At 46.1% G+C, this 26495-nt stretch overlaps 1 protein-coding gene across 3 annotated transcripts in view; it reads left to right on the plus strand.

The window, feature by feature from the left end:
- Nucleotides 1–26495, plus strand: part of LOC132403223 (filamin-A-interacting protein 1-like) — a 381794-nt gene that overhangs the window by 248420 nt on the left and 106879 nt on the right. For all 3 annotated transcript variants that reach the window (XM_059986627.1, XM_059986628.1, XM_059986629.1), the window contains one exon: nucleotides 16059–16237. In XM_059986627.1, the coding sequence (XP_059842610.1) occupies nucleotides 16059–16237 (179 nt within the window). The remainder of the gene's footprint in view (nucleotides 1–16058; nucleotides 16238–26495) is intronic.

Consider the following 26495-nt stretch of genomic DNA (forward strand, 5'->3'; position numbering starts at 1 on the left):
GAGTTCAAGGAGACACCAAGGACTCTGGCAAATTTCTACAGATGTACCGAGCAGAGAATTCGAACCGGTTACATCACCGTCTGGTATGGAGGGGGCAAATGCAGGGGACTGGAAAAAGCTGAAGAAAGTTGCATCTTGGCCACTCGCCTCCGCAGTATCGAGAACGTCTTCAAAAGGTGATGTCTCAGAAAGGCGGCGTCCATCATGAAGGACCCCCATCGCCCAGGAGATGCCCTCTTCCCATTGCTACTGTCAAGGAAGGAGATACAGGAGCCTGAATACACACACTCATTCAGGAACAGCTTCTTCTCCTCCACCATCCGATCTCTGAATGGACAATGAACCATGAAAACCACGAAAAAGTGTGTTTTGTTATTATGCATTGCAACGTACCGCTGCCACAAAGCAGCAAGTTTCATGACATGAACCTGATTCTGATTCTGACAAAGAAGCAGTTTTGGCCCTAAAAACAGCTCACCCTCAGGAGCGGTAATCTTAGTGAAAGCTCGGCTGTGCTGAACCGGAGCAGACTGGCAGTCTCAGCAGGTGCTACGACATTCAGAACTGTGCACAAAACCATTCATCTCTGAGCTGGCTCGATTTCTGACAGCGCAACATTGCTTGTTACGGAGCAAGGGCCAACGATCAACTTTATTCACCTTAAACATTTACACGTTTTAGAAATTTGCTGAGGTGTGCTGGTCAGGGCTTGACATTCAACAAAAATCAACAGTCAACAGTTATAAAGAATTGTATAAAAAGCAAAGTTGGCGGTTTCAGGACAGATATGGAATAAAATGTGCATACGTAGATGAACAGGAGCATGTATTTACAATGTAAACAAGCATTTTAAAGCTCTCCAAATATAAGCCTAGGTGTGGCAATTCAGAGAGCGGAGGGTGACACCAGAAGCGGGCAGATTAAATCCCGCCTGCTGTAGTTTGCCAATGTCCACAAACAGGTTGGAGCTGGGTACTAACTGTGCACAGTTGATGAAGTGCCAACATTGCGGAGTTGGCGTCACTGGCTCGGAATGCAGTTCCAGAATGGGATGAGTCCGTGGAGTCATGAAGCTGGATACGTTGTCATAAACATAGCTTGTACAAACAGATGAGCACATCAACCAAAGCTGGGCCAACTCTCACCCACAGTGAAATCTGAAGAGATTACCTGCTTTTCTCTGAAGGCGTGTATAGAACAAAGAACATTACAGCACAGTACAGACCCTTCGGCCCACAATGTTGCTCCAACCTTTTAACCTACTCTAGGTCAATCTAACCTTCCCTGTCTACACAGACCTCCATTTTCCTATCATGCATGAGCCTATCTAAGATTTCCTTAATTATCCCTAATGTATCTGCTGCTAGCACCATCCCTGGTAGCGTGTTCCCCACACTCACCACTCTCTGTGTAAAAAAAAAACCTACCTTTGACATATTATCTCTGCTTTCCTCCAATGACCTTAAAATTACGCCCCCTGGTACTAGACATTTCCACCGAAGGAAAAACAGACAGACAGTTTCCACTGGTAGGTGAGACTAGAACCAGGGGACATAGCCTCAAAATTCAGGGGAGTAGATTTAGGACAGTGATGAGGAGGAACTGCTTTTCCCAGAGGGTGGTGAAACTGTGGAATTCTCTGCCCAATGAAGCAGTGGAGGCTGTCTCAGTAAATATATTTAAGATAAGGTTGGATAGATTTTTGCATAGTAGGGAAATTGAGGGTTATGGGGAGAAGGCAGGTAGGTGGAGATGAGTCTATGGCCAGATCAGCCATGATCTTATTGAATGGCGGGGCAAGCTCGATGGGCCAGATGGCCTACTCCTGCTCCTATTTCTTATGTTCTTAAGTTTACAGTAAAAAAATACAGTAGAGTCAATAAAAAACAGTACACACAAACAAAGACTGACAAACAACTAATCTCCTAATGAAGACAAGACAGACAGACAGACAGACAGACATACTTTATTGATCCCGAGGGAAACTGGGTTTCATTACAGCTGCACCAACCAAGAATAGTGAAGAAATATAGCAATATAAAACCATAAATAATTAAATAATAATAAGTTAATCGTGCCAAGTGGAAATAAGTCCAGGACCAGCCTATTGGCTCAGGGTGTCTGACACTCCGAGGGAGGAGTTGTAAAGTTTGATGTCCACGGGCAGGAATGACTTCCTATGACGCTCAGTGTTACATCTCGGTGGAATGAGTCTCTGGCTGAATGTACTCCTGTGCCTAACCAGTACATTATGGAGTGGATGGGAGACATTGTCCAAGATGGCATGCAACTTGGACAGCATCCTCTTTTCAGAACCCACCGTCAGAGAGTCCAGTTCCACCTCCACAACATCACTGGCCTTACGAATGAGTTTGTTGATTCTGTTGGTGTCTGCTACCCTCAGCCTGCTGCCCCAGCACACAACAGCAAACATGATAGCACTGGCCACCACAGACTCGTAGAACATCCTCAGCGTCGTGCAGCAGATGTTAAAGGACCTCATTGTCCTCAGGAAGTAGAGATGGCTCTGACTCTTCTTGTAGAAAGCCTCAATGTTCTTTGACCAGTCCAGTTTATTGTCCAACTCTCCAGCTATCTACTCCATCTATGACTCTTATCAACTTGCACACATCAATTAAGTCATTTCTCGTCCTCCTTCACTTCAACGAGAAAAGCCCTAGCTTAGTCAACCTATCATCATTAGATATGTTCTCTCGTGCAAGCAGCATCCTGGTAGATCTCCTCTGCACCCTCTCTAAAGCTTCCACATTCTTCCTATAATGAGGCAACCAGAACTGACCACAATATTCCAGTGTGATCCAATCAGGGCTTTGGAGAGCTGCAACATTACCTCAGTGCTCTTGAACTCAATCCCTCATCTAATGAAAGCCAGCACACCATACATCTTCTTAAAAACCCTATCAGCTTGTGCTGTGACTTTGAGGAATCTATAGATGTGAACTCCAAAATTCCCCCATTCCTCCACACAGTTAAAAATCATGCATTAACCCGTATTCTGCCTTCAAACTTGAACTTCTAAATTGAAGCACCTACACTTCTCCGGGTTGAACAGCATCTGCCACTTCTCGGCCCAATTCTTCATCCTTCCAATGTCCCACTGCAACCTACAACCCTCCACACTGTCCACAACTCCACCAACCTCCATGTCATCTGCAAGCTTACTAACCCACTCTTTCATTTCCTTCTCCAAGTCATTTATAAAAATCAGAAAAAACACAAGGAACACCACTGGTCACTGACCTCCAGGTAGAATAATCTCAACCTACAACTACTCCCGGCCTTCAATGGGCAGCCATTCCCCAATCCACAGAGCCAAGTTTCCCTGGGTCTCGTGCCTCTGGACTTTCCAAATGAGCCTCTGCTATGAGGAACCTTACCCAACACCTAACTAAAATCTACATAGCAGAATCAGAGTTAGAATCAGAAGTAATGTCATGGACATTTGGTGTGAAATCTGTTGCTTTGGCACAGCAATAAATTGCAATACATAGTAATAAAAACTATAAGTTACAAAAAGTATGTAAAATTAGATAAGCAGTGCAAAAAGAGAGGGAAAATATTGAGGAAGTGTCCTTTGTCCCTTCAGACATCTGATGGTAAAACATAGAAACATAGAAAATAGGTGCAGGAGTAGGCCATTTGGCCCTTCGAGCCTGCACCGCCATTCAGTATGATCATGGCTGATCACCCAACTCAGAACTGGCTTTCTGTCCATACCCCCAATCCCTTTAGCCACAAGGACCATATCTAACTTCCTCTTAAATATAGCCAATGAACCGGCCTCAACTGTTTCCTGTGGCAGAGAATTCCACAGATTCACCACTCTCTGTGTGAAGAAGTTTTTCCTCATCTCGGTCCTAAAAGGCTTCCCCTTTATCTTTAAACTGTGACCCCTTGTTCTGGACTTCCCCAACATCGGCAACAATCTTCCTGCATCTAGCCCGTCCAATCCCTTTAGAATTTTATACGTTTCAATAAGATCCCCCCTCAATCTTCTAAATTCCAGTGAGTATAAGCCTAGTCGATCCAATCTTTCTTCATATGAAAGTCCTGCCATCCCAGGAATCAATTTGGTGAACCTTCTCTGTACTCCCTCTATGGCAAGAATGTCTTTCCTCAGATTAGGGGACCAAAACTGCGCACAATATTCTAGGTGCGGTCTCACCAAGGCCTTGTACAACTGCAGTAGAACCTCCCTGCTCCTGTACTCAAATCCTTTTGCTATGAATGCCAACATACCATTTTCCTTTTTCACTGCCTGCTGTACCTGCATGCCCACCTTCAATGACTGGTGTACAATGACACCCAGGTCTCGTTGCACCTCCCCTTTTCCTAATCGGCCACCATTCAGATAATAATCTGTTTTCCTATTCTTGCAACCAAAGTGGATAACGTCACATTTATCCACATTAAATTGCATCTGCCATGAATTTGCCCACTCACCTAACCTATCCAAGTCACCCTGCATCCTCTTAGCATCCTCCTCATAGCTAACACCGCCGCCCAGCTTCATGTCATCTGCAAACTTGGAAATGCTGCATTTAATTCCCTCGTCTAAATCATTAATATATATTGTAAACAACTGGGGTCCCAGCACTGAGCCTTGTGGTACCCCACTAGTCACTGCCTGCTATTCTGAAAACGTCCCATTTACTCCCACTCTTTGCTTCCTGTCTGCCAACCAATTCTCTATCCACATCAATACCATACCCCCAATACCATGTGCCTTAAGTTTGCACACTAATCTCCTGTGTGGGGCCTTGACAAAAGCCTTTTGAAAATCTAAATATACCACATCCACTGGCTCTCCCCATCCACTCTACTGGTTACATCTTCAAAAAATTCTATAAAATTCGTCAGACATGATTTTCCTTTCACAAATCCATGCTGACTTTGTCCGATGATTTCACCTCTTTCCAAATGTGCTGTTATCACATCTTTGATAACTGACTCTAGCATTTTCCCCTCCACCAATGTCAGACTAACCGGTCTATAATTCCCTGGTTTCTCTCTCCCTCCTTTTTTTAAAAAGTGGGGTTACATTAGCCACCCTCCAATCCTCAGGAACTAATCCAGAATCTAAGGAGTTTTGAAAAATTATCACTAATGCATCCACTATTTCTTGGGCTACTTCCTTAAGCACTCTGGGATGCAGACCATCTGGCCCTAAGGATTTATCTGCCTTTAATTCCTTCAATTTACCTAACACCACTTCCCACCACTTCCCGACTAACATGTATTTCCCTCAGTTCCTGGTGGAAGGGAAGAAGCTGTTCCTGAAACATTGAGTGTCACTCATCTCTAGAGGCCTGTCTGATCCTTGCTTCCTCCTAAACCTTAACTAAGCTTCATTGTTCCTCTTGACTGGATGTTCCACATCTCTTGTCAACTATGGTTCCTTCACCAATCACCCTTTCTCTGCATCAATGGGACATACCTATCTAGACCCCATGCAAGTGATCTGCAAACAGCCTCTAAATTTCTCTCAAGTTTCCATGAGTGCATCTGTTCTAAATTTACACTCCCATGATTCTGCCCAATAGCATCATAAATCCAGTTGAATACTTTCCCATACTGAGCACTCCTATCCCTCTCCAAGGCTATTGTAAAGGTCAGGGAGTTGGCCACTGTTTTTGAAACGCTCACCCATTGAGAGATCTCACACTGACCAGGTTCATTGCATAGTACCAGGTCCTGTGTGATCTCTCCTCAAGTCAGCCTGTATACATATGGTGTCAGTAGTCCTTCCAGAACACACCTCACAAACTCTGCTCCATCAAAACCTTTTACGCTAAGGAGGTGCCAGTCAATATTAGGGAAATTGAATTTCCCCCATGACAACAACCCTGTTACTTTTGCACCTTTACAACCCTGCCTCCCTGTCCGTTCCTCAGTGTCTCTGTTCCTGTTGGGTGATCTATAGAATATACCGACAGAGTGGTTGCTGCCTTCTTGTTGCAAACTTCCACCCACACTGACTCAGTGGACAAGCCCTCAGTTTCTGCAGCTCTGATTCACAATCCTCTTTTACCTGCCTCACTGCCTACTTTGAAACATCTCAACCCTAGAACATCCAGCAGCCATTCCTGTCCCTGTGACAGCCTGGACACACGGTCGTACTTCCATGGACTGATCCACCCTCAAAGTTCATCACCCTTGTTCCTCACACTTCTTGCATTAAAATATGCACACTTCAACTTATCCCACTGACAACAATCTTGCCCTATCAACTGCCTATCCTTTCTCGGTCTCAAGCCATGCTGCATTTACCTGTTAACCAACTTCCCATCCTCTGCCCAATCACTCTTGTCAAACTAGCTTAAACCTACCTCAACATCTCTAGCAAACCTGCCCAAAGCAACACACAGAGAATGCTGAAGGAACTCAGCGGGCCAGGTAGCATCTATGGGAAAGATTAAACAGTTGACACTTTGGGCTGAGACCCTTCATCAGGACTGGAGAAAAAAGAGATGAGAAGTCAGAGTAAGAAGGTGGGGGAGGGGAGGAAGAAATACAAGGTAGTAGGTGATAGGTGAAATCAAGGGCTGGGAAGTTGATTGGCAAAAGAGATAAAGGACTGGAGAAGAGGGAATCTGATAGGAGAGGACAGAAGGTCATTGAAAAAAGAAAAAGAGGAGGAGAACCAGAGGGAGGGAAGGAGTTAAGATGAGAGAAGGAAGTAGGAATGGGGAATGGTGAAGGGGAGGGAGCATTACTGGAAAAGTGAGTAATTGATGTTCATGACTTCAGGTTGGAGGTTACCCAAACGTAATATAAGGTGTTGCTCCTCCAACCTGAGGTTGTCCTCATTGTGGCAGTGGAGGCCATGGACTAGAAACACACAAAATGTTGGAGGAACTCAGCAAGCCAGGCAGCATCTATGGAAAAGAGTAAACAGTCAACGTTTCTGGCCGAGATCTTCATCAGGACCGGAGGAAAAAAAAATGAGAAGGATATTGGTCCTCCTCAAGTTCAGGTGTAAGATGTCCTTTTTGTATAGGTCCCAGAAGAGATCCCTAGTATAACAGCTTACGTTCTTCTGTCCTGCACTCCCACACAAAGAGAGTGAGCGCCACAGTGGCTTTGCATCTTTTACCCTGAGAGGACTTCGCTATAACCCTTTGGTCACTCTCTCATCTGTTGTAGGCTGCCCTGGGTTCAAGCCCAGTTAGAATCAGAATCAAGTTTAACTTCACTGGCCTAATTCATGGATTGTTTTGTTTTGTGGAAGCAGTATTTTGTAAACATAGAAATAAAAACTAAAAATTACAATAAGATGTATATATACAGGAAAAAATAAATTAAATCAGCAGTGCAAGAGGAGAAGGAAAAATATTGAGGGAGTGTTTATGGCAGTTTCTGAATCATTGAATGTGTGTCTTCAGGTTCCTGAACCTCATCCTTGATGATAGCACTGAGAAGAGGGCGTGTCTGGAACGATGAGGGTTCTTAGTGTTGGCTGCCGCAGATTCTTGAGCTCTTTATCCAGGGGGTTGTTCCATGATGCCCCTCTGACCCTGAGATACCAAAGGCCCCAACCATCCATGTATGTGAAGAGGCAGGAGATTCCACAACAAGTTTTGAAGTTTAGAATTCTTCCCTGCCCTACCCAGTTACATGTGTATAAAATGGCGGCAGGCGTGATCACTGGACTGATATCTGCAATGGGCACTTTGGTTCATAAGGGAAGGATGGACAGGTTGGGCTTGTGTCTGTGCACGTCTCTCCCTGTTGATACGAATCCCTCGGGTTTCTGGCCTGGGCTCTGCTGCAAACGTATTTTTCCCTTTCCCAAAGCTGGACTCTTTAGTGATTATAGCGTCAAAGGAATTCAGTATTGTATTATTTCAGAGTGCATACTATTTATAGTTTTAAATTGTAAAGATTGATAGACAAAGGCTAGCTTTATTTGTCATATGTACACACCAGAGCACCCAGGGGAGCCATGTGGTCACAGTGTGAACATACAAACTCCACGCAGACAGCAGCCGAGGTCAGGACTGAATGTTGGTCATTAAGGCTCTGAAAGAGGTGATCTACTAGCTAGCCAGCTCCTCCCGGCTGAGAGAGGGTGCTGCATCGGTCGGGAGTGTCCTGCTCCCCCCGAGTGCGTCTGTGCAGTGAGATGTGAGTGTTGGATCTAAGGCAGAGCCGAGAGGTCAGGGCGCACACGAGTCTTCTCATGAGCACTGAATGACAGGGATCTTTGTTATTACGATCTGTTTCGGTGCAACGTCCTCTCACAGTGTACGGAAGCTACAGTGAACAGTCAGCCCAGCAGAGAAGCTCATCGGCTGCAGCCTACCAGTGCTCAGGACTTGGATGTGTCCAGGACAAAGAAGTGGGTAGGAAATAATCACTGCGGACACCAACAACCCTGCAAACAGCCTTTTCCTAAAGCTCCCTTCTAGAAGATGCTTATGGACTTTTAAAACAAAAACTTCACACTATTTTAAAAGTCTCTTCTCCAGGCAGTTAATCTGATCACTCATTCTAGTTGAGTGAACCCACCCCTCCTGATTTATTAGCTCTGTCAGTGCCTCCTTACTGTAAACAGTACTTTTTAGAATGTTGTTTACATTGTAAATACATGCTGGCATTTATGTATTTATGCAAATTTGATTCCATATTTGTACTTCTAACTTTATTTTATATAAATCTTTTTTCTGTATGGTTGTTGAATTGTCATTTTTGTTGCATATTGTACCAACACATCACAGCAAATTCCTAATACATGCGCAGTAAATGTACAGGGGGTGATTGACAAGTTTGTGGCCTGAGTTAGAAGGGGATGAGTTATACAGCTCTGTTTACGCGCACATGCAGTTCAACTCTTTGAGTGATTATGCAGAAGGTTTGAAGTTAATAACTCATCTCCTTCTACCTTAGGCCACGAACTTATCAATCACCCCTCGTATGTGGTTGATTCTTGATTCGTGATTCTAGGTTACAGATGGAGACTGATATCAGAAAGTGTTGAAGATAGGGTGTTTGTAAATGCATTTGGTTTATCAGGGTTTTAGCATGAGAGTGGACAGACACGTCAGCTGCTTCCCAGGAGACTCAGGAACCCATTCCCTCCTTTCCTCACCCTCCAGTGCCTGCAGTGCACCAGCTCATGTCTGTACAGCCCTCCTTCTTCCCCGCTGCCGGCTGGTTCCCAGACCAGATTCATCTCCTGCACCACTCTCAGCACCTTTGGAAGCCACGGGGCAGATAAGATAAGTTCAACCCAGATAAGAGTGAGTTGGTTCATTTTGGTGGGTCAAATATGATGGCAGAATATAGTATTAACGGCAAGACTCCTGGCAGTGCCGAGGATCAGAGGGATCTTGGTGTCCGAGTCCATAGGACGCTCAAAGCTGCTACGTAGGTTGACTCTGTGATTAAGAAGGCATATGGTGCATTGGCCTTCATCAATTATGGGATTGAGTTTAAGAGCCGAGAGGTAATGTTACAGCTATATAGGACCCTGGTCAGACCCCACTTGGAGAACTGTGCTCAGTTCTGGTCGCCTCACTACAGGAAGGATGTGGAAACCACAGAAAGGGTGCAGAGGAGATTTACAAGGATGTTGCCTGGATTGGGGAGCATGCCTTATGAAAACAGGTTGAGTGAACTTGGCCTTTTCTCCTGGGAGTGATGGAGGAAATCTGATAGAGGGGTACAAGATAATGAGAGGCATTGACTGCGTGGATAGCCAGAGGCTTTTCCCCAGGGCTGAAGTGGCTAGCATGAAAGGGCATAGTTTTAAGGTGCTTGGAAGTAGGTACAGAGGAGACGTCAGGGGTAAGTATTCTACGCAGAGAGTGGTGAGTGCGTGGAATGGGCTGCCAGCAGCAGTGGAGACGGAAACAATGGGGTCTTTTAGGAGACTCCTGGATGGCTACATGGAGCTTAGAAAAATAGAGGGCTATGGGTAAGCCTAGGTAGTTCTGAGGTAATGATATGTTCAACACAGCTTTGTGAGCTGAGCGGCTTGTATTGTGCTGTAGGTTTTCCATGTTTGTTTTTCTAACTACAGGAGGGTTTCGGTAGGAGCTGTGCGCTCCCCATGATCTCCGCCAGCTGAGGTGTGGGAGGTGCCTTCTTCCTCCCTTCTTTCCCACAATGGCAAACTCCCTTTGACAGTGTTGGGGACATTTTACAACATTCCACATGGCTGTTGTATTTGAGGAGCAGAGGACCACAGAAAATACATTTATAATTAGAGCATTGTGATACAACTTGGTTTATAAGCTCATTAGTAAGTTATTTGACACGCACCCCACTCTCTGTTCTGTTTCCTATATTGCACACTGCACTGATAAAATTCAGCACTGCTCAGGGTTTTAAACCACAGATAGTAATTCGGGACACATGTTAGAACGATGCAGTATATTGTCTGGTTTAGCCATTGAACTATTTGAAAGATTTTTGCAAAATCAAAAGAGTGAATTTTACTGATTTAAGTTGTCACTGATATTATTAGTCCAACATGTTTGACTCCTTACCCCTCTCCGTTTGAAACGTAGCCTCACGATATTTGTATGCATTCATTTCTGAGCAAGGGAAAGAGGTCAGCAAATTCTTGTGAGTAAATCATGCATTTGGTATTCAAATAAAGAGGAAAACACCACTCAAGGGTATATAACCACCCCACCCCACCCGATTCATGAGGATCCAAGGGTGGCATTAATACGCCTCAGTGCAATGCAAAATTGTCAGTGTGGTCTGGGGGAAACTTTGGGAGGATTTAACTTGGCCTCACCCTATCAAAGATATTCCCTGTGATTTACCCATCCTTCTCCCAGCTCTCCACTGTTCTCTTTCTTTCAGCCGGTTCTGACAAAGGGCCCCAGGCATGAAAAGTTCATTCTAAATCTCTCTCCACAGAAGCTGACTGACTTGCTGAGTCGGACATCAGCGTTTTCTGATTTTATTTCAGCGTTCTAGCACCTGTAGTGCTTTTGAACTTTCTAGGGAGGAGATGGATGAGGAGATGAATGAGGAGTGCAAGCTAGGAGCAAGGCCAGGTAGATACAGTACTCTCCCTGAGCAGCTGTGACAGAGGATTAAATGCAATGCTCAACACGAACTAGATGGAGCAAAGCAACTTCACACACAATAGATCAAATCAGAAGCACAGGAGATTCTGCAGATGCTGGAAATCCAGAGCAACACACACACAAAATGCTGGAGGAGCTCAGAGGGGTCAGGCAGCATCGATGAAAATGAACAAACAGTTGACGTTTCAGGCCGAGACCCTGGCGATCAGGTCCCGGTGAAGGGTCTTACCCGAAATGTCGACTGTTTATTCCTCTCCATAGATGCTTCCTGAGTTTTTCCAGCATTCTGTGTGTGTTACAATGGAACAAAGCGAAGCTTTGCTGTCCTGTCATTGTTATTTGTGAATGATAGTGGGACAGTTTAAACAGCTTTGAGAAGGTCCTCTTCCTCTGTGATGGCAGGGCCTAGTGTAGGTGCGCGGGAGAGACAAAACTGCGGTAATGCTCAGATAGAGGTACTGAGCGGATGCTCCATCCCAGTTCCCTCCTGAGAAGCCCACCAGAGCAGAAATCAGTCTTCAGCTAATTGAATTCACTCTACATGTTATCAAGGAGTTGCCTAGAGCAGAGGCTACTGTCACAACACACACCCAACCGTGCCATCTTCTGGGGTTTAGAAACTCTAACTCACCAGAGTATGGTTAACTGACAATAGACAGTAGGTGCAGGAGTAGGCCATTCGGCCCTTCTAGCCAGCACCGCCATTCACTGTGATCATGGCTGATCATACACAATCAGTACCCCATTCCTACCCTCTCCCCATATCCCTTGACCCCGCTATCTATAAGAGCTGACACAACCTCTTTAAAGATTCAGGCCTGCCCTGCTAATTGGAGGCCATGTTTCGGCGCCAGGGTTTTAATATTTTAAGAGTTCCTGAACTGAGTTTCGGTGCCCAGTCATCGGCTCAGATTTGGGTTCTCGTCCAGTGTCTAGCTGAGAACCCTGTTGTCGTTTCAGTCTCGTATGGCGCCTCGATTCTAGTCCGGGGTACTCCAGCACTTGGGTCCGAACCATCCTCATCTAGGTCTCTCACCACAGCTACAGGACGAGATAATATGCCAGCCGTGCTCCAGAACTGGTTATCCCTCTAAGCTGAGTTGAACAAGGGCATAATTTGAACAAGATGGAAAATTGCCCAGAGGTTACAAAAAGTATGACAAATCTAATTTCTGACCAGTATTAACAACCAACACAACCTAAAGATTGTGTGTGTGTGTGTGTGTGTGTCCATACTGTCACCATACATTCCAATGCCAACATACCACACCACAGTGCTCGGCAGAACAACACAGAACACAAGAAGCAGCAAAACAAGCCCTTTTCCCCTCTCTCCACCCATCCACACACACAGACAGCCCTCTAACTCCAGTCTCCAGTCCTTCACCACCAGACTTCCCATCGGCCTTCGACCCCCTCCTCCCAGCCCCGGACCCTGAACGGGCTGACTCACCTGCCTCCTGTTCACTCAGGGATGAGATGGGAGTGACTGCTCTTGGCGTGGAGGCAAATTATCCCAGTTCCAGGAGCTCTCCAGAGCAGTGTTGTAGATGCAGCTATGGACAAAAGGAACTCAGCCGGTCAGGCAGCGAGGGATTAGAACTATGCTCCATGCAGGCCGTAGGCATGATTTGACAGTTATGCTTTGGGCCGGGACCCTTAATCAGGACTGGGAAGAATGAGGGGAGTTTTAAGAAGGTGGTGGACGGGGGGGAGCCAGAGCTGACAGGAAGTCGGGAATCCAGGTGAGGGGAAAGTGGGAATAATGAGAGATGATGGGAGGTGGAGCTTGGAAGTGACACAGGGCTGATGGAGATGGAATCTGATCGAAGAGGACAGTGGACCATAGAATAAAGGGAAGGAGATGAAGTGGGGGCCAGGGTGGAGGTGCAGGGCAGATTGAGAGGATGTGGTGTGGGAAGAGAAAGGTTGATGGGCTGATGGGATGAGGGAATAAAGATGGGGGGCAGAGGGATGGACATTCGCGCCACCCTGACGGAGACTACCAAGGCGGACTACGCGGCGTTGCTCCCCTCACCTGCGTCTAGCCTCATTTTGGCAGAGAGGAGGCCAGACGTTAATCGGGAAATGGGAAGTGCAGTTAATGGCCACTGGACGGGTTTGACTATTATGCCAGGTGAAGGGAAGGTGGTCAATGAAACACTCCCTGACTCCGTGCCCCGCCTCACCGATACAGAGCAGCAGGAGATCCGGGTGACGTACGGGACCCCAGTAGACGCACATGTGAAGTGTCGCCTCACCGGGAAGGACTGGAGAGAGCCGGAATGGCGGTGAGGTAGGAGGTGCAGGGACAGGCGTAACACTTAGCACAGGAGGGGTAATCTGACCAGGGAGCTGCCACCTACAGCTGTTTCATCACTGACCTCCCTTCCACTACATGTATGCTGATGATTGGAGCCAGACATGGGGCATGGGCTGGTACGTGTCGAGTAACGTTTGTGCTGCAACGTAGCAGGAGCCAATTCAGCCATTGACCTTTGGCATTCAGTGGAATTACTCTGAACCCCACCGTCAACATCGTTTGGGGTCGTCAGTGTCGGAAGGTCAAGTGGACCAGCCACATTAATACTGTGGCTGCTAGGAGCAGACCGGGGGCGGGGGGGATGCAGTGAGTGACTCGCCTCCTGACGTCCCACATCATTCCTGCCATCTGAAAGGCTCATGATGGGATCCCTTCCACTTGCCTGGATGACTCCTAGGAAACTCGGCACCGTCCGGGACAAATTGGCCTCCTCGACTGGCAGCCGATCGATCACCCTCGGCACTCACTTCCTCACCCTTGCATCCTCCAACCGAAACGTCTATCCTTCGCAAAATACACGGCAGTCAGGCACCCAGGTCACTCCGAACTTGTGGCCAGCAGGAGCAGAACGATACAGCAGTTTATCACCGCCCTCTCACAGACAAAAGGGATGGACAATAAATGATGGCCTCGTTACTGATGCCCAGGTCCCACCAAATAAATTGCAAACACATTTGTCACCGACTATGGAAGTTTGAATGCAAGTGCCCTGGAATTGAATATCTGTGTCCTTGTCCTGCGTTGAGTTGTCAGCTGTGATACCCTTAACACCCCTCCATCCATGCACCATCACTGCAGGTCTCTTATGCCCCGTCAATGCAGCACTTAAACCGCCCTCTGCTGCTGCAAGGTGCCGGCATCTGATCTGGTGGTGCGAGGGACATTAGGCAGCCTAGCAGGGCTGTGTTATTTACGGGATAGCCAGACCCCCTCAGGGACTCTCACCCGGAAACAAAGGAGCATAAAGGTACGTCTTGGTCAAGGATGTGTGATGAGATAGAAGTGAGATGTGAAGAAACTGATTACTCACAGATATGCTGCAAGTCCTGTGTGATCTGTGCAAAGCTCATAGTGAGAACACCAGCCGACTGCTGTTGACGTTTTCCCTCAGCAAGCAGCCACTTCATTGGGTACAGCTGTACCCCTGCATGTTAATGCCGACATCTAGTCCGCCAGTCAAGTGGCAACAATTCAATGCTTGAATGCAGACATAGACAAGGGGTTCAGTTGCATTTCAGACCAAACATCAGGATGGGAAAGAAATGTGATCTAAGTGACTTTGATTGTGGAATGATTGTCGGTGCCAGACGGGGTGGTTTGAGTATCTCAGAAACAGCTGATCTCCTGGGATTTTCATGCACAACAGTCTCCAGAGTTTACAGAGAATGATGCAAAAAAAAAACAGAAAAAAAGAGAGCAGTTCTGTGAGTGATGCCACGATAATGAGTGAGGTCGGAGGAGAACGGCCAGACCAGTTCAAGCTGACAGGAAGGCGACAGTAACTGAAATAACCACACGTTACAACAGTGGTGTGGAGAAGGGCATCTCTGAAAGAACAACACGTCAAACCTTGAAGTGCATGGGTTACAGCAGCAGAAGACCACAAACAGATGCTCACTGGCCCCTCAGTGGTACGGGAGGTAAAGTGGCCACTGAGTATAGATCAGAAAAAATGAAACAGAAGGGCTACAGAAGCAGAAGGCCAGAAACATACCCTCAGTGGCCACTTTATTGTAGGAGGTCTTCGTGATGCGTCTGTCTTTGACGAGTAGCTGGGTGAATGAACGTGCAAGTTATGAAATGGGGACTGAGAAAAGGGGTAGTGGTCAGTGTGTGAAGAGTAGTGTGGGGCAAAGGAATGTTGTGTCTAATTCCTGATTGATTGAGATGACTGATAATAGATTTATGAGATATATTGTGGCTTATTAAATGATTGATATATTTGTTGAGAAATGTTTGGTGGAGATACCTTTACTGACACTGGCCATGTGAGTAAGGTCATTGAGATCTTTGTGGCATGAATATGTTACAGTAATGATTATGGTGTTAGGCTATTGTTCTGTGAGCCAGTGCAATGGTCTGTAATGGCCCCGGCTCTTGGGGAATATGGTAGCTGTTGTATGGCAGCCTATGGCAGAGAGATTATAAGCCTCCTCTTTTCCAATTTTAGGAGTGCAGGCTTGGGCTTACTCTTGTGTGAGCTTCAGCTTTTTGGCTGATGGTTAAACCTGGGCATGAAAAGATGCCAGATAGGTCAGCTAGGACATAGAACATAGAACATAGAATAGTACAGCTCATTACAGGACCCAGGAACCTTTCCTTCAGCTGGTACCGGGAGGGGGGGGGGGTGAAAGAAGCTGCTGGTATTTCCAACGTCCCTGTGGGCTGGAAACCAAGTCCAGCGTACGAGCTTGGTCATTAGTGACCAGAGAGGATGGGTACCTCCAGCCAGACCACAACGTTCCTTAGCAACACACACAAAATACTGGAGGAACTCAGAAGGTCAGGCAGCACCAATGGAGAGGAGTAACGACTCAGCACTTTGGGCTGAGACCCTTCATCGGGACTGAGAAGGAAGTGGGAAAAAGGCAAAATTATTCAGTGGTGGTGGGGGGGAGGAGGAGAAGGAGACCGATGTTCTATAACGTTCCTTTTCTGTGCTGCAGTTGGACATGTTGGTGGAAAAACACAGGGAGACGTATCGCCGCATGTTGGAACAGCTGCTTTTAGCAGAAAAGTGTCACAGGCAAACAGTGTATGAGCTGGAAAATGAGAAGCACAAGCATACAGATTACATGAACAAGAGCGACGATTTCACCAACCTCCTTGAGCAGGATCGAGAGAGGTAAGAGCAAAGGCAGGTGCAGCGCCTCATCGCATTCAGAAAGTGTGTGATACAGTTCACTTGCCTCAATTGCAGTACTTCACAGCACGTGAAAGTTAACATACCCAAGTTTCTCACACAAAAAGGGTCTTAAGACCATAAGACATAGGAGCAGGAGTAGGACACTTGGCCCATCATGACTGTTCCGCCACTTACTCGTGGCTGATCATTTTTTTTCCCCTTCTCAAACTCATTCCATGGCATTCTCCCCGTAACCTTTGATGCCATGTCCAATCAAGAACCTATCAACCTCTGCTGTAAATGACCTGGTCTACACAGCTGCCTGTGGTAACAAATTCCACATTACTCACCACCCTCTGGGTAAAGAAAGTTCTCCGCATCTCTGTTTTTAAAAGGATGCTCCTCTATCCTGAGGCTGTGCCCTCTTGTCCTAGACTCCCCCACCATAGAAAACATCCTTTCCACATCTTCTCTGTCTAGGTCTTTTAACATTCAAAAGGGGTCAATGAGATCCCCCCCTCATCCTTCTAAATTCCAGCGAGTACAGACCCAGAGCCGTCAAACGTTCCTCGTATGATAACCCTTTCATTCCTGGAATCATCCTGTGAACCTCATCCGAATCCTCTCCAATTGTACATGATGATAGCTATGGACCATAAAACATGAGGCCGTGGAGCAGGTTGAGCCATTCAGCCCATCGAGTCTGTTTTGTCATTCTATCATGGCTGATTTATTTTCTCTGTCAACCCCATTCTCCTGCCTTCCACTTGTAACTTTTGACACCCTTACTACTCAACCTCTGCTTTAAATACACCCATGACTTGGCCTCCACAGCTGTCCATGGCAATTAATTGCACAGATTTTCCACTCTCTAGCTAAAGAAAATCCTCCTCATCTCTGTTCTAAAGGGACGCCCTTTTATTCTGAGGCTATGCCCTCAGGTCCCAGAATCTCCCACTATTAGAAACATCCTCTCCACATCCACTCTTTGTAACCTTTAAATATTTGATAGGCTTCAAAGAGATCACCCCTCATTCTTCTTAAAGTTGCATATTTCATTATTGCTTCAGATAAATTCTACAGTGGGACTGTTCACTTGTGCATTCTCAGTCTCCTCTTAATATGTGAGGGCTTCCTGACAGAACTTTCAAAAGATGGAAGTCATTTATTGTTTGCAGGTCTCCTGTGAGTTTGACTTTCCTGTCAAGATGTTAATTTACGATACTGACACAATCACTGACATGTGGATTCAACGCGAGGGATGGCTAGTGCATTGCGATGGCATTAGCAACTCAAAGTTATTTCCATTTCAACTTTAAAGACAGCCAGAGAAGGGAGAGTTTGAATTCATAATAATGAAGATAGCAGAAAACCAATTAAAGCCAACAAACGGAAAATAAACAAGTGTTGTGAAGCATCTTTATCCAACACAAATTAGCTGTGAGTGGAGAGTACTTACTGCAGTGGCACGTGAATTAGAATTAACGTGTTCAGTTGCTTTCAATGCGTTTCAAGCTGTCCAAAGACACTCATAGCAATGATGCTGAAGCATGGTTAGCACATATGAATGGACAACCTGTGACATACAGTAGGAGAATGGAGAAGTTGGAGCTGGCTTCCTCTCATGCTCACCACTTTTCCCAGCTGGAACCCCATTCTGTAACTGACCCACACAGTCCCTGTTCCGACGTCCTGCTGGGACAGCTTTAGAAATATTCTCACTCGGTCAGCAGAGGCCCAGCATCCAGACCTTACCACATTAAACCTATGGGCATCAGTGATAAGCATCCATGATATGCCCGCTTGATATTGAAAGAACAAAGTTCAAAGCAAATTTATCATCGAGGCATTGATTGTGTGGGTAGTCAGGGGCTTTTTCCCAGGGCTGAAATGGCTAACGTGAGAGGACACAGTTTTAAAGTGCTTGGAAGTAGGTACAGAGGAGATGTCAGGGGCAGACAGTGGTGAGTGCGCGGAATGGGCTGCTGGCGGCAGTGGTGGAAAGGGAAACGATAGGGTCTTTTAAGAGACTCCTAGATGGATACATAGAAACATAGAAAATAGGTGCAGGAGTAGGCCATTCGGCCCTTCGAGCCTGCACCACCATTCAGTATGATCATGGCTGATCATCCAACTCAGAACCCTGTACCTGCTTTCTCTCCATACCCCCTGATCCCTTTAGCCACAAGGGTCATATCTAACTTCCTCTTAAATATAGCCAATGAACCGGCCTCAACTGTTTCCTGTGGCAGAGAATTCCACAGATTCACCACTCTCTGTGTGAAGAAGTTTTTCCTCATCTCGGTCCTAAAAGGCTTCCCCTTTATCCTTAAACTGTCACCCCTCGTTCTGGACTTCCCCAACATCGGAAACAATCTTCCTGCATCCAGCCTGTCCAATCCCTTTAGAATTTTATACGTTTCAATAAGATCCCCCCTCAATCTTCTAAATTCCATGGAGCTTAGAAAAATAGAGGGCTATGGGTAAGCTTAGGTAGTTCTAAGGTAAGGACATGTTCGGCACAGCTTTGTGGGCCAAAGGGCCTGTATTGTGCTGTAGGTTTTTCTATGTTTCTATGTACACTTGATGGTTGCCCGTCATATCCCATGATGACAAGAAACCTGTGCAGGAGAGCTTTGAAAGTGGAAAAGCCATTGCACTGGGGCAGTTCCGATCTCTTGACCTCAGAAGTCCGAGGCCAGTGGTACGAGCAAGTGTCACAAACTGGGGTCTTCGCTGGTTGCAGTGGAGGACCATGATATCTTCTGGGCCTTGTCATGCCCTCGCTCCCTGCAGAACTGCCTTCCTGGCTGTTGGGTTACCCCGTCTGGCAGAGCTGACTTCAGCAAAGTATACAAATGACACCAGTTACTTCCCTGAGATTCATTTTCTTGCAGGCATTTACAAGGGAACGTGCCATCTTAGATCTGGTCCTGTGCAATGAGACAGGTAAAATTAGTGATCCTCCATTTAGGGACCCTCTTGGATCACAGTAAGACTGAGTTTCTCATACAATAGAGACTACAATGGGTTGAGGGAGGATTTGGCCAGTGCAGACCAGGAACACAAGATATATGTTGGGATGGTTGAGGTACAATGGAAAATTTTCAAAGAGCTTTTTCAGGGTGATCAACAAAAGTATATCCCAGTTAAAAGCAACGCAGTAAGGGTGGGGAGAGCCAGCCTTGGATAACTACGGAAGTAAAAGAAGACATCAAATTAAAAGCTGGTGCGTACAAAGTCACCAAGAGTAGTGGGAAACTGGAAGATTGGAAAAACTTTAAAAAGCAGCAAAGAGAGCCAGCAATAAAGAAAGCAAAGCTAGATTATGAAAATAAACCAGCACAAAATATAAAATATAAAAACCGACAGTAAAAGTTTTTATAATTATATGAATCAGAAAAGGGTGGCTAAAGTGAAAACAGATCCCTTGGAGGTAGAGAAAGGGGATGTGATATTAGGTAATGAGGATATGGCAGAAGCTTTGAATGACTGTTTTGTGTCTGTCTTCATGGTGGAGGACGTGTCTAACATGCCAAAGAGAGATGTTATGGATGCAATGGGAGGTGAGGACCTCGATACAATAGCTATCGCTACTGAGGTAGTGCTGAGCAGCTTGTGGGCCTGAAGATAGACAGGTCCCCTGGTTCTGATGGAATGCATTCCAGGGGACTGAAAGAGATGGCACAAGTTACAGTTTGGTGATGATTTGCCAATATCCTCTGGACCCTGGGCAGGTCCCAGCAGACTGGAAGGCATCAAGTGTCACGCCACTGTTCGAAAAGGATGTAGGTAAAAGGCAGATAACCATAGGCCAGTTGGTTTAACATCTGTAGCTGGGAAAATGCTTGAACCTATCATTAAAGTAGAAATAGTGAGGCACCTGGAAAGAAAAGAATCCATCAGGCATGGATTCAGCAAAGGCCGGTCCTGTTTGACAAACTTACAAGAGTTCTTTGAGGATATAATGAGTGCAGTGGATGGGTGGGGGGGGGGGGGAAACAGATGGACATGGTTTACTTGGATTTGCAGAAGAAAATTGATAAGGTGCCACATAAAAGACTTATCCATAAGATAAGGATGCATAGAGTTGGAGATGATGTATTAGCATGGATAGAGGACTGGTTAACTAATAGAAAGCAGAGAGTTGGGATACATGGGTGTTTCTTTGGTTGGCAATCAATGGTGAGCAGTCTGCCACAAGTGGACCCACAACTGTTCACGAAATACATTAATAATCTGGAAGAGGGGACTGAGTGGAGTTCATCTAAATCTGATGATGATACTAAATTGAGTGGAAAGCATATTGTGCAGAAGATATGGAGAGTCTGCAGAGAGATATAGATAGGTTAAGTGAGTGGGTAAGGGTCTGGCAGATGGAGTACAATGTTGGTAAATGTGAGGTCATCCACTTTGGAAGGAAAAAATGAAAGTGCAGATTATTACTTAAATGGTAAAAAATTTGCAGCATGCTGCTGTGCAGAGGGACTTGCGAGTGCTTGCGCATGATTCACAAAAGGCTGGTTTGCAGGTGCAGCAGGCTATCAAGAAGGCAAATGGATTGTTGGCCTTCATTGCTAGAGGGATTAAATTCAAGAGCAGGGAGGTCATGCTGCAACTATACAGGGTACTGGTGAGGCCACACCTGGAGTACTGTGTGCAGTTCTGTCTCCATACTTGAGGAAGGATATACTGGCTTTGGAGGCAGTGCAGAGGAGGTTCACCAGATTGATTCCAGGGATGAGGGGATTAGAATGTGAGGAGAGATTGAGTCATCTGGGACTGTACACACTGGAATTCAGAAGAATGAGAAGATATCTTGTAGAAACATACAAAATTATGAAAGGGATAGATAAGATAGAGGCAGGAAAGTTGTTTCCACTGGTAGGAGAGACTAGAACCAGGGGACATAGCCTCAAAATTCAGGGGAGTAGATTTAGGACAGCGATGAGGAGGAACTGCTTTTCCCAGGGAGTGGTGAATCTGTGGAATTCTCTGCCCAATGAAGCAGTGGAGGCTGTCTCAGTAAATATATTTAAGATAAGGTTGGATAGATTTTTGCATAGTAGAGAAACTGAGGGTTATGGGGAGAAGGCAGGTAGGTGGAGATGAGTCTATGGCCAGATCAGCCATGATCTTATTGAATGGCGGGGCAAGCTCGATGGGCCAGATGGCCTACCCCTGCTCCTATTTCTTATGTTCTTAAGTTTACAGTAAAAAAATACAGTAGAGTCAATAAAAAACAGTACACACAAACAAAGACTGACAAACAACCAATCTCCTAATGAAGACAAGACAGACAGACAGACAGACAGACAGACAGACATACTTTATTGATCCCGAGGGAAACTGGGTTTCATTACAGTAGCACCAACCAAGAATAGTGTAGAAATATAGCAATATAAAACTATAAATAATTAAATAATAATAAGTTAATCATGCCAAGTGGAAATAAGTCCAGGACCAGCCTATTGGCTCAGGATGTCTGACACTCCGAGGGAGGAGTTGTAAAGTTTGATGGCCACAGGCAGGAATGACTTCCTATGACGCTCAGTGTTACATCTCGGTGGAATGAGTCTCTGGCTGAATGTACTCCTGTGCTTAACCAGTACATTATGGAGTGGATGGGAGACATTGTCCAAGATGGCATGCAACTTGGACAGCATCCTCTTTTCAGAACCCACCGTCAGAGAGTCCAGTTCCACCCCCACAACATCACTGGCCTTACGAATGAGTTTGTTGATTCTGTTGGTGTCTGCTACCCTCAGCCTGCTGCCCCAGCACACAACAGCAAACATGATAGCACTGGCCACCACAGACTCGTAGAACATCCTCAGCATCGTCCAGCAGATGTTAAAGGACCTCAGTCTCCTCAGGAAATAGAGACGGCTCTGACCCTTCTTGTAGACAGCCTCAGTGTTCTTTGACCATTCCAGTTTATTATTCATTTGTATCCCCAGGTATTTGTAATCCTCCATCATGTCCACACTGACCCCTTGGATGGAAACAGGGGTCACCGGTGCCTTAGCCCTCCTCAGGTCCACCACCAGCTCCTTAGTCTTTTTCACATTAAGCTGCAGATGATTCTGCTCGCACCATGTGACAAAGTTTCCCACCGTAACCCTGTACTCAGCTTCATCTCCCTTGCTGATGCATCCAACTATGGCAGAGTCATCAGAAAACTTCTGAAGATGGCAAGACTCTGTGCAGTAGTTGAAGTCCGAGGTGTAGATGGTGAAGAGAAAAGGAGACAGGACAGTCCCCTGTGGAGCCCCAGTGCTGCTGACCACTCTGTCTGACACACAGTGTTGCAAGCACACGTACTGTGGTCTGCCAGTCAGGTAATCAATAATCCATGACACCAGGGAAGCATCCACCTGCATCACTGTCAGCTTCTCACCCAGCAGAGCAGGGCGGATGGTGTTGAACGCACTGGAGAAGTCAAAAAATATGACCCTCACAGTGCTCGCCGGCTTGTCCAAGTGGGCGTAGACATGGTTCAGCAGGTAGACAATGGCATCCTCAACTCCTAGTCGGGGCTGATAGGCGAACTGGAGGGGGTCTAAGTGTGGCCTAACCATAGGCCGGAGCTGCTCTAGAACAAGTCTCTCCAGGGTCTTCATGATGTGGGAGGTCAATGCCACTGGTCTGTAGTCATTGGAGCCATCGGGGCGCGGCGTCTTCGGTACAGGGATGAGGCAGGACATCTTCCACAGCACAGGAACCCTCTGGAGACTCAGGCTCAGATTGAAGACATGGTGAAGTACTCCACGTAGCTGGGGGGCACAGGCTTTGAGCATCCTGGGGCTGACACCATCTGGGCCTGCAGCCTTGCTTGGGTGGAGACGTTTCAGCTGTCTTCTCACCTGTTCAGCTATGAAGCCCACCGTGGTGGTTTCAGGTGGGGCAGGGGTGTAGTCATGAGAGCAGGGTGGGGGGCTGTGAGGAGGGGTAGGAGGGGAGAGTGGAGTATGTGTTGGTTGGGGGCCGACAACAGATGAATCATGTGGGGGATGGGCAGGGGCCACAGTGTCAAATCTGTTGAAGAACAGGTTAAGTTTGTTGGCCCTGTCCACAGGGAAGGAGCCTTCAGCTCCTCTGTGGCTAGTTTGCCGGAACCCAGTGATGGTTCTCATCCCACTCCAGACCTCTCTCATGTTGTTCTGCTGGAGTTACCACTCAAGCTTCCTCCTATACCTGTCTTTAGCCTCCCTGATCTTGGCTTTCAGGTCCCTCTGTATTGTCCTCAGCTCCTCCCTATTTCCATCTCTAAACACCCTCTTTTTAGCGTTCAGGGTGTCCTTAATGTCCCTTGTTACCCATGGCTTGTTATTTGAATAACAAAGGACAGTTCTTGCAGGAACATTGCAGTCCACACAGAAGTTGATGTAACCAGTGATGCACTCTGTGAGCCCATCAATGTCCTCTCCATGTGGCTCCTGTACATATACTACTAATAATAATAAATAATTAATAAATAGCATTGAGACTAGTAAGTGATAAATAACTTTAACATCTCATAGACTGGGAGCCGAATCAGGATGACTTCCACGCCTGGTTGTTTGATCGTGATTCCAGGTAGTGACATTCCATAATATACGACTTGTGATTGATGCTGTTGTGCCACAATGGTGAAATTTAACAGATTAAATCTCTTCCGGTGCACACATACACGACATTCTGATTGAGACTCATGTCAGCATTGAAAAAGGATCTGGTGTTTTCCAGGTGAATACGATGAATAAACTCTTCTCGGGCTTCCAGCCAGTACAGGTAACAATTATAATTGTGTTTCGATGACAAACTCTGCCATCTTCTTCTGGGATGATGCCTGGGCACGTCTACTCCAGTATTTAGGGTATGTCCCATAGTCCGTCCCTCCTGATTGGTTGGTTCTCATCCAATCCAGTTTCCGCTCTTCTGCCTTGTTTACAATCGAGTTCCATTTCTTACTTAGAGCAAGACCTTCAGCTTTGTTAAAATTCCTTTCCTCTATGGCTTCCTTTCCAGCTGGTCCCAAAAGCTATTGGCACAGCACAGTAGTTTTGCACTGTCACTGGCAATCCTATGGCCATTGCAAATGCAATGTTCTGCTATCACCAATTTCTACAGGTAACCCAAACAAATACACCTCCTGTGACCCTTGACGCGGGTTTCCACCGCGTGATCTGTCTGGCTGATACATGCTGCTCCACTCTGCATTCACAGGGAATCCTGTAAACCTGAGTTCCAGGTTCTCTTTGACTCACATAAACTGTGATCTGAGCTTCTTTATGGGTTTGTGGATGGTATTAATCAGCTATTTCTTCAAGATCCTGGTGATCCTTCCAGAAGCCATGGAAGTATAGGGAGGACAGGCGGTAGCAATGGGCTCTTCCTCATTGTTAGACTTCCTGCTTTTTCCTTCACACCTTTTAAGGGCCCAGTAGATTTCCTTCACCTGGTGGCCATTCTGTAGGAAATGTCATCTTATTTCCTCAGGGAAACTCTCCAGGTCCGAAATAGTTTTCATGAAATTAATCAAAGTAGAAAGGATTATTCTATATTGCTAAGTGGAATGGTGGCTGTGATTGTTCAGGTATAAGTCTGTGCGAGTGGGTTTCTGAAAGACGCTATGTCTGAGGCTACCATCTAGCTTTTGTCATATTAGAATGTCCAGGAAGGGGAGGCGACCATTCTTCCCCATCTCCGTCGTAAATTGAATGTTTGGATGTTTTCTGTTTATATGGTCGTGGAACTGTTGGAGTGCCCGGAGCCCATGAAGCCACACTACAAAGGCCTCGCCCTAAGTGAGAACTAGAATTTGATTGTAAGCAAGGTGGGAGAGCAAGAAATCTGATTGGATGAGGACTAACCAATCAGGAGGGGTGGACTTCAGGGTATAAATACCATCGGACTAGACATACCCAGGCACCATCCCTGATGAAGATGGCAGTTTGTCATCAAAAGGTCGGTTATAATCGATACCTGCACCCAGCTGCAAGCCCAAAAAGAGTTCATTCGTCATGTCAGTATGATTAGACTGACGGATTGTAGAAATGGATGCAGTTAGCTCTATATGCCATGTAGCACTTAAAATGTAAATTCCTTCTGGCGTGCGCAATTCTTTTGTGGTTTCTGTAAAAACTTACTCATAAATCTTCATTGCTGCACTTTATGGGAAGTGATCGCGCTCATTTATTCTGTTCGCATTCTTTGCATTATAACCAAATAAAAATATCCTGAACTGACAAGAGGGAGGAAGATGTGCACTGTGGAAATACACAGTACATGGCATGCGTTGTATGCCGTTAAAGAGAGTGTCCGTTTGGAGGTTACCTTCTGGTGGTTTGCAGCATTCTGTCAAACATTCGAAGGCATGAATCCGTTATGATGTCTTCTTATATTGAGACACCAGGACCTGTGGCCATGCTACGGGCAGATACTCTTTTCCCTCAGGAATGCACAAGCAATGCATGAGTGCACATTCCTTTCTGCTGTTGTCATCTTGGCTCCTGTCCTGATGGTGTAATGTTAGGACCAGGTCATTTATGACAGGAAATACTGATCTGTAACCAATTAAAGAAAGCTGCCCCCTGCCCTCTCTCGTCACACCTTTCAAGTCATTAATCATCATATATTTTTTTTAAGAAGAAGTTTATTCTGTAGCTATTCGTGAAGTACCAGGTACATTTTTTCTCTCTGTTTGAGTTAATGCCAGGAGATGCTTGGCAGATGGTGGCAGAAGAAAATGAATGGGCCACAATTTGTTGATAAAATAATGGTTCCCTTTGTAATTTATAAATGAATTGGCAACCCACCCCTTAGACTGTTGGACCCCCTCCAAACTAACCAATAAGCTTCAAGATCTGGGTCTCAATATCCCCTTCTGCAAATGGATCCTGGATTTCCTCACCTGACAACTCTGGTCAGTTCAGATTGGCAAGAACATCTCCTCCACAACCTCCATTAGCACAGGTTCACCACAGGGCGACTTGCTTTACGCCTATGACTGTGTGCCTGAGTACAGCTCCAACACTATATTCAAGTTTGCTGATGACACCACTGTTGTGGACTGCCTCAAAGGCAGTGATGAATAGAAGAGATTGAAAACCTGGCTGAGTGACGTCATAACAACAACCTCTCACTCTCTGTCAGCAAGAGCTAAATGTAGACTTCAGGAAAGGGAAACCTGAGGTCCATGAGCCAGTCCTTATCGGAGGATTGGAGGTGAAGACGGTCAGTAACTTTAAATTCCTTGGTGTCACTATCTCAGAGG

The sequence above is a fragment of the Hypanus sabinus genome, chromosome 12 (assembly GCF_030144855.1).
Source record: "Hypanus sabinus isolate sHypSab1 chromosome 12, sHypSab1.hap1, whole genome shotgun sequence".
NCBI classification, from domain to species: Eukaryota; Metazoa; Chordata; class Chondrichthyes; order Myliobatiformes; family Dasyatidae; genus Hypanus; species Hypanus sabinus.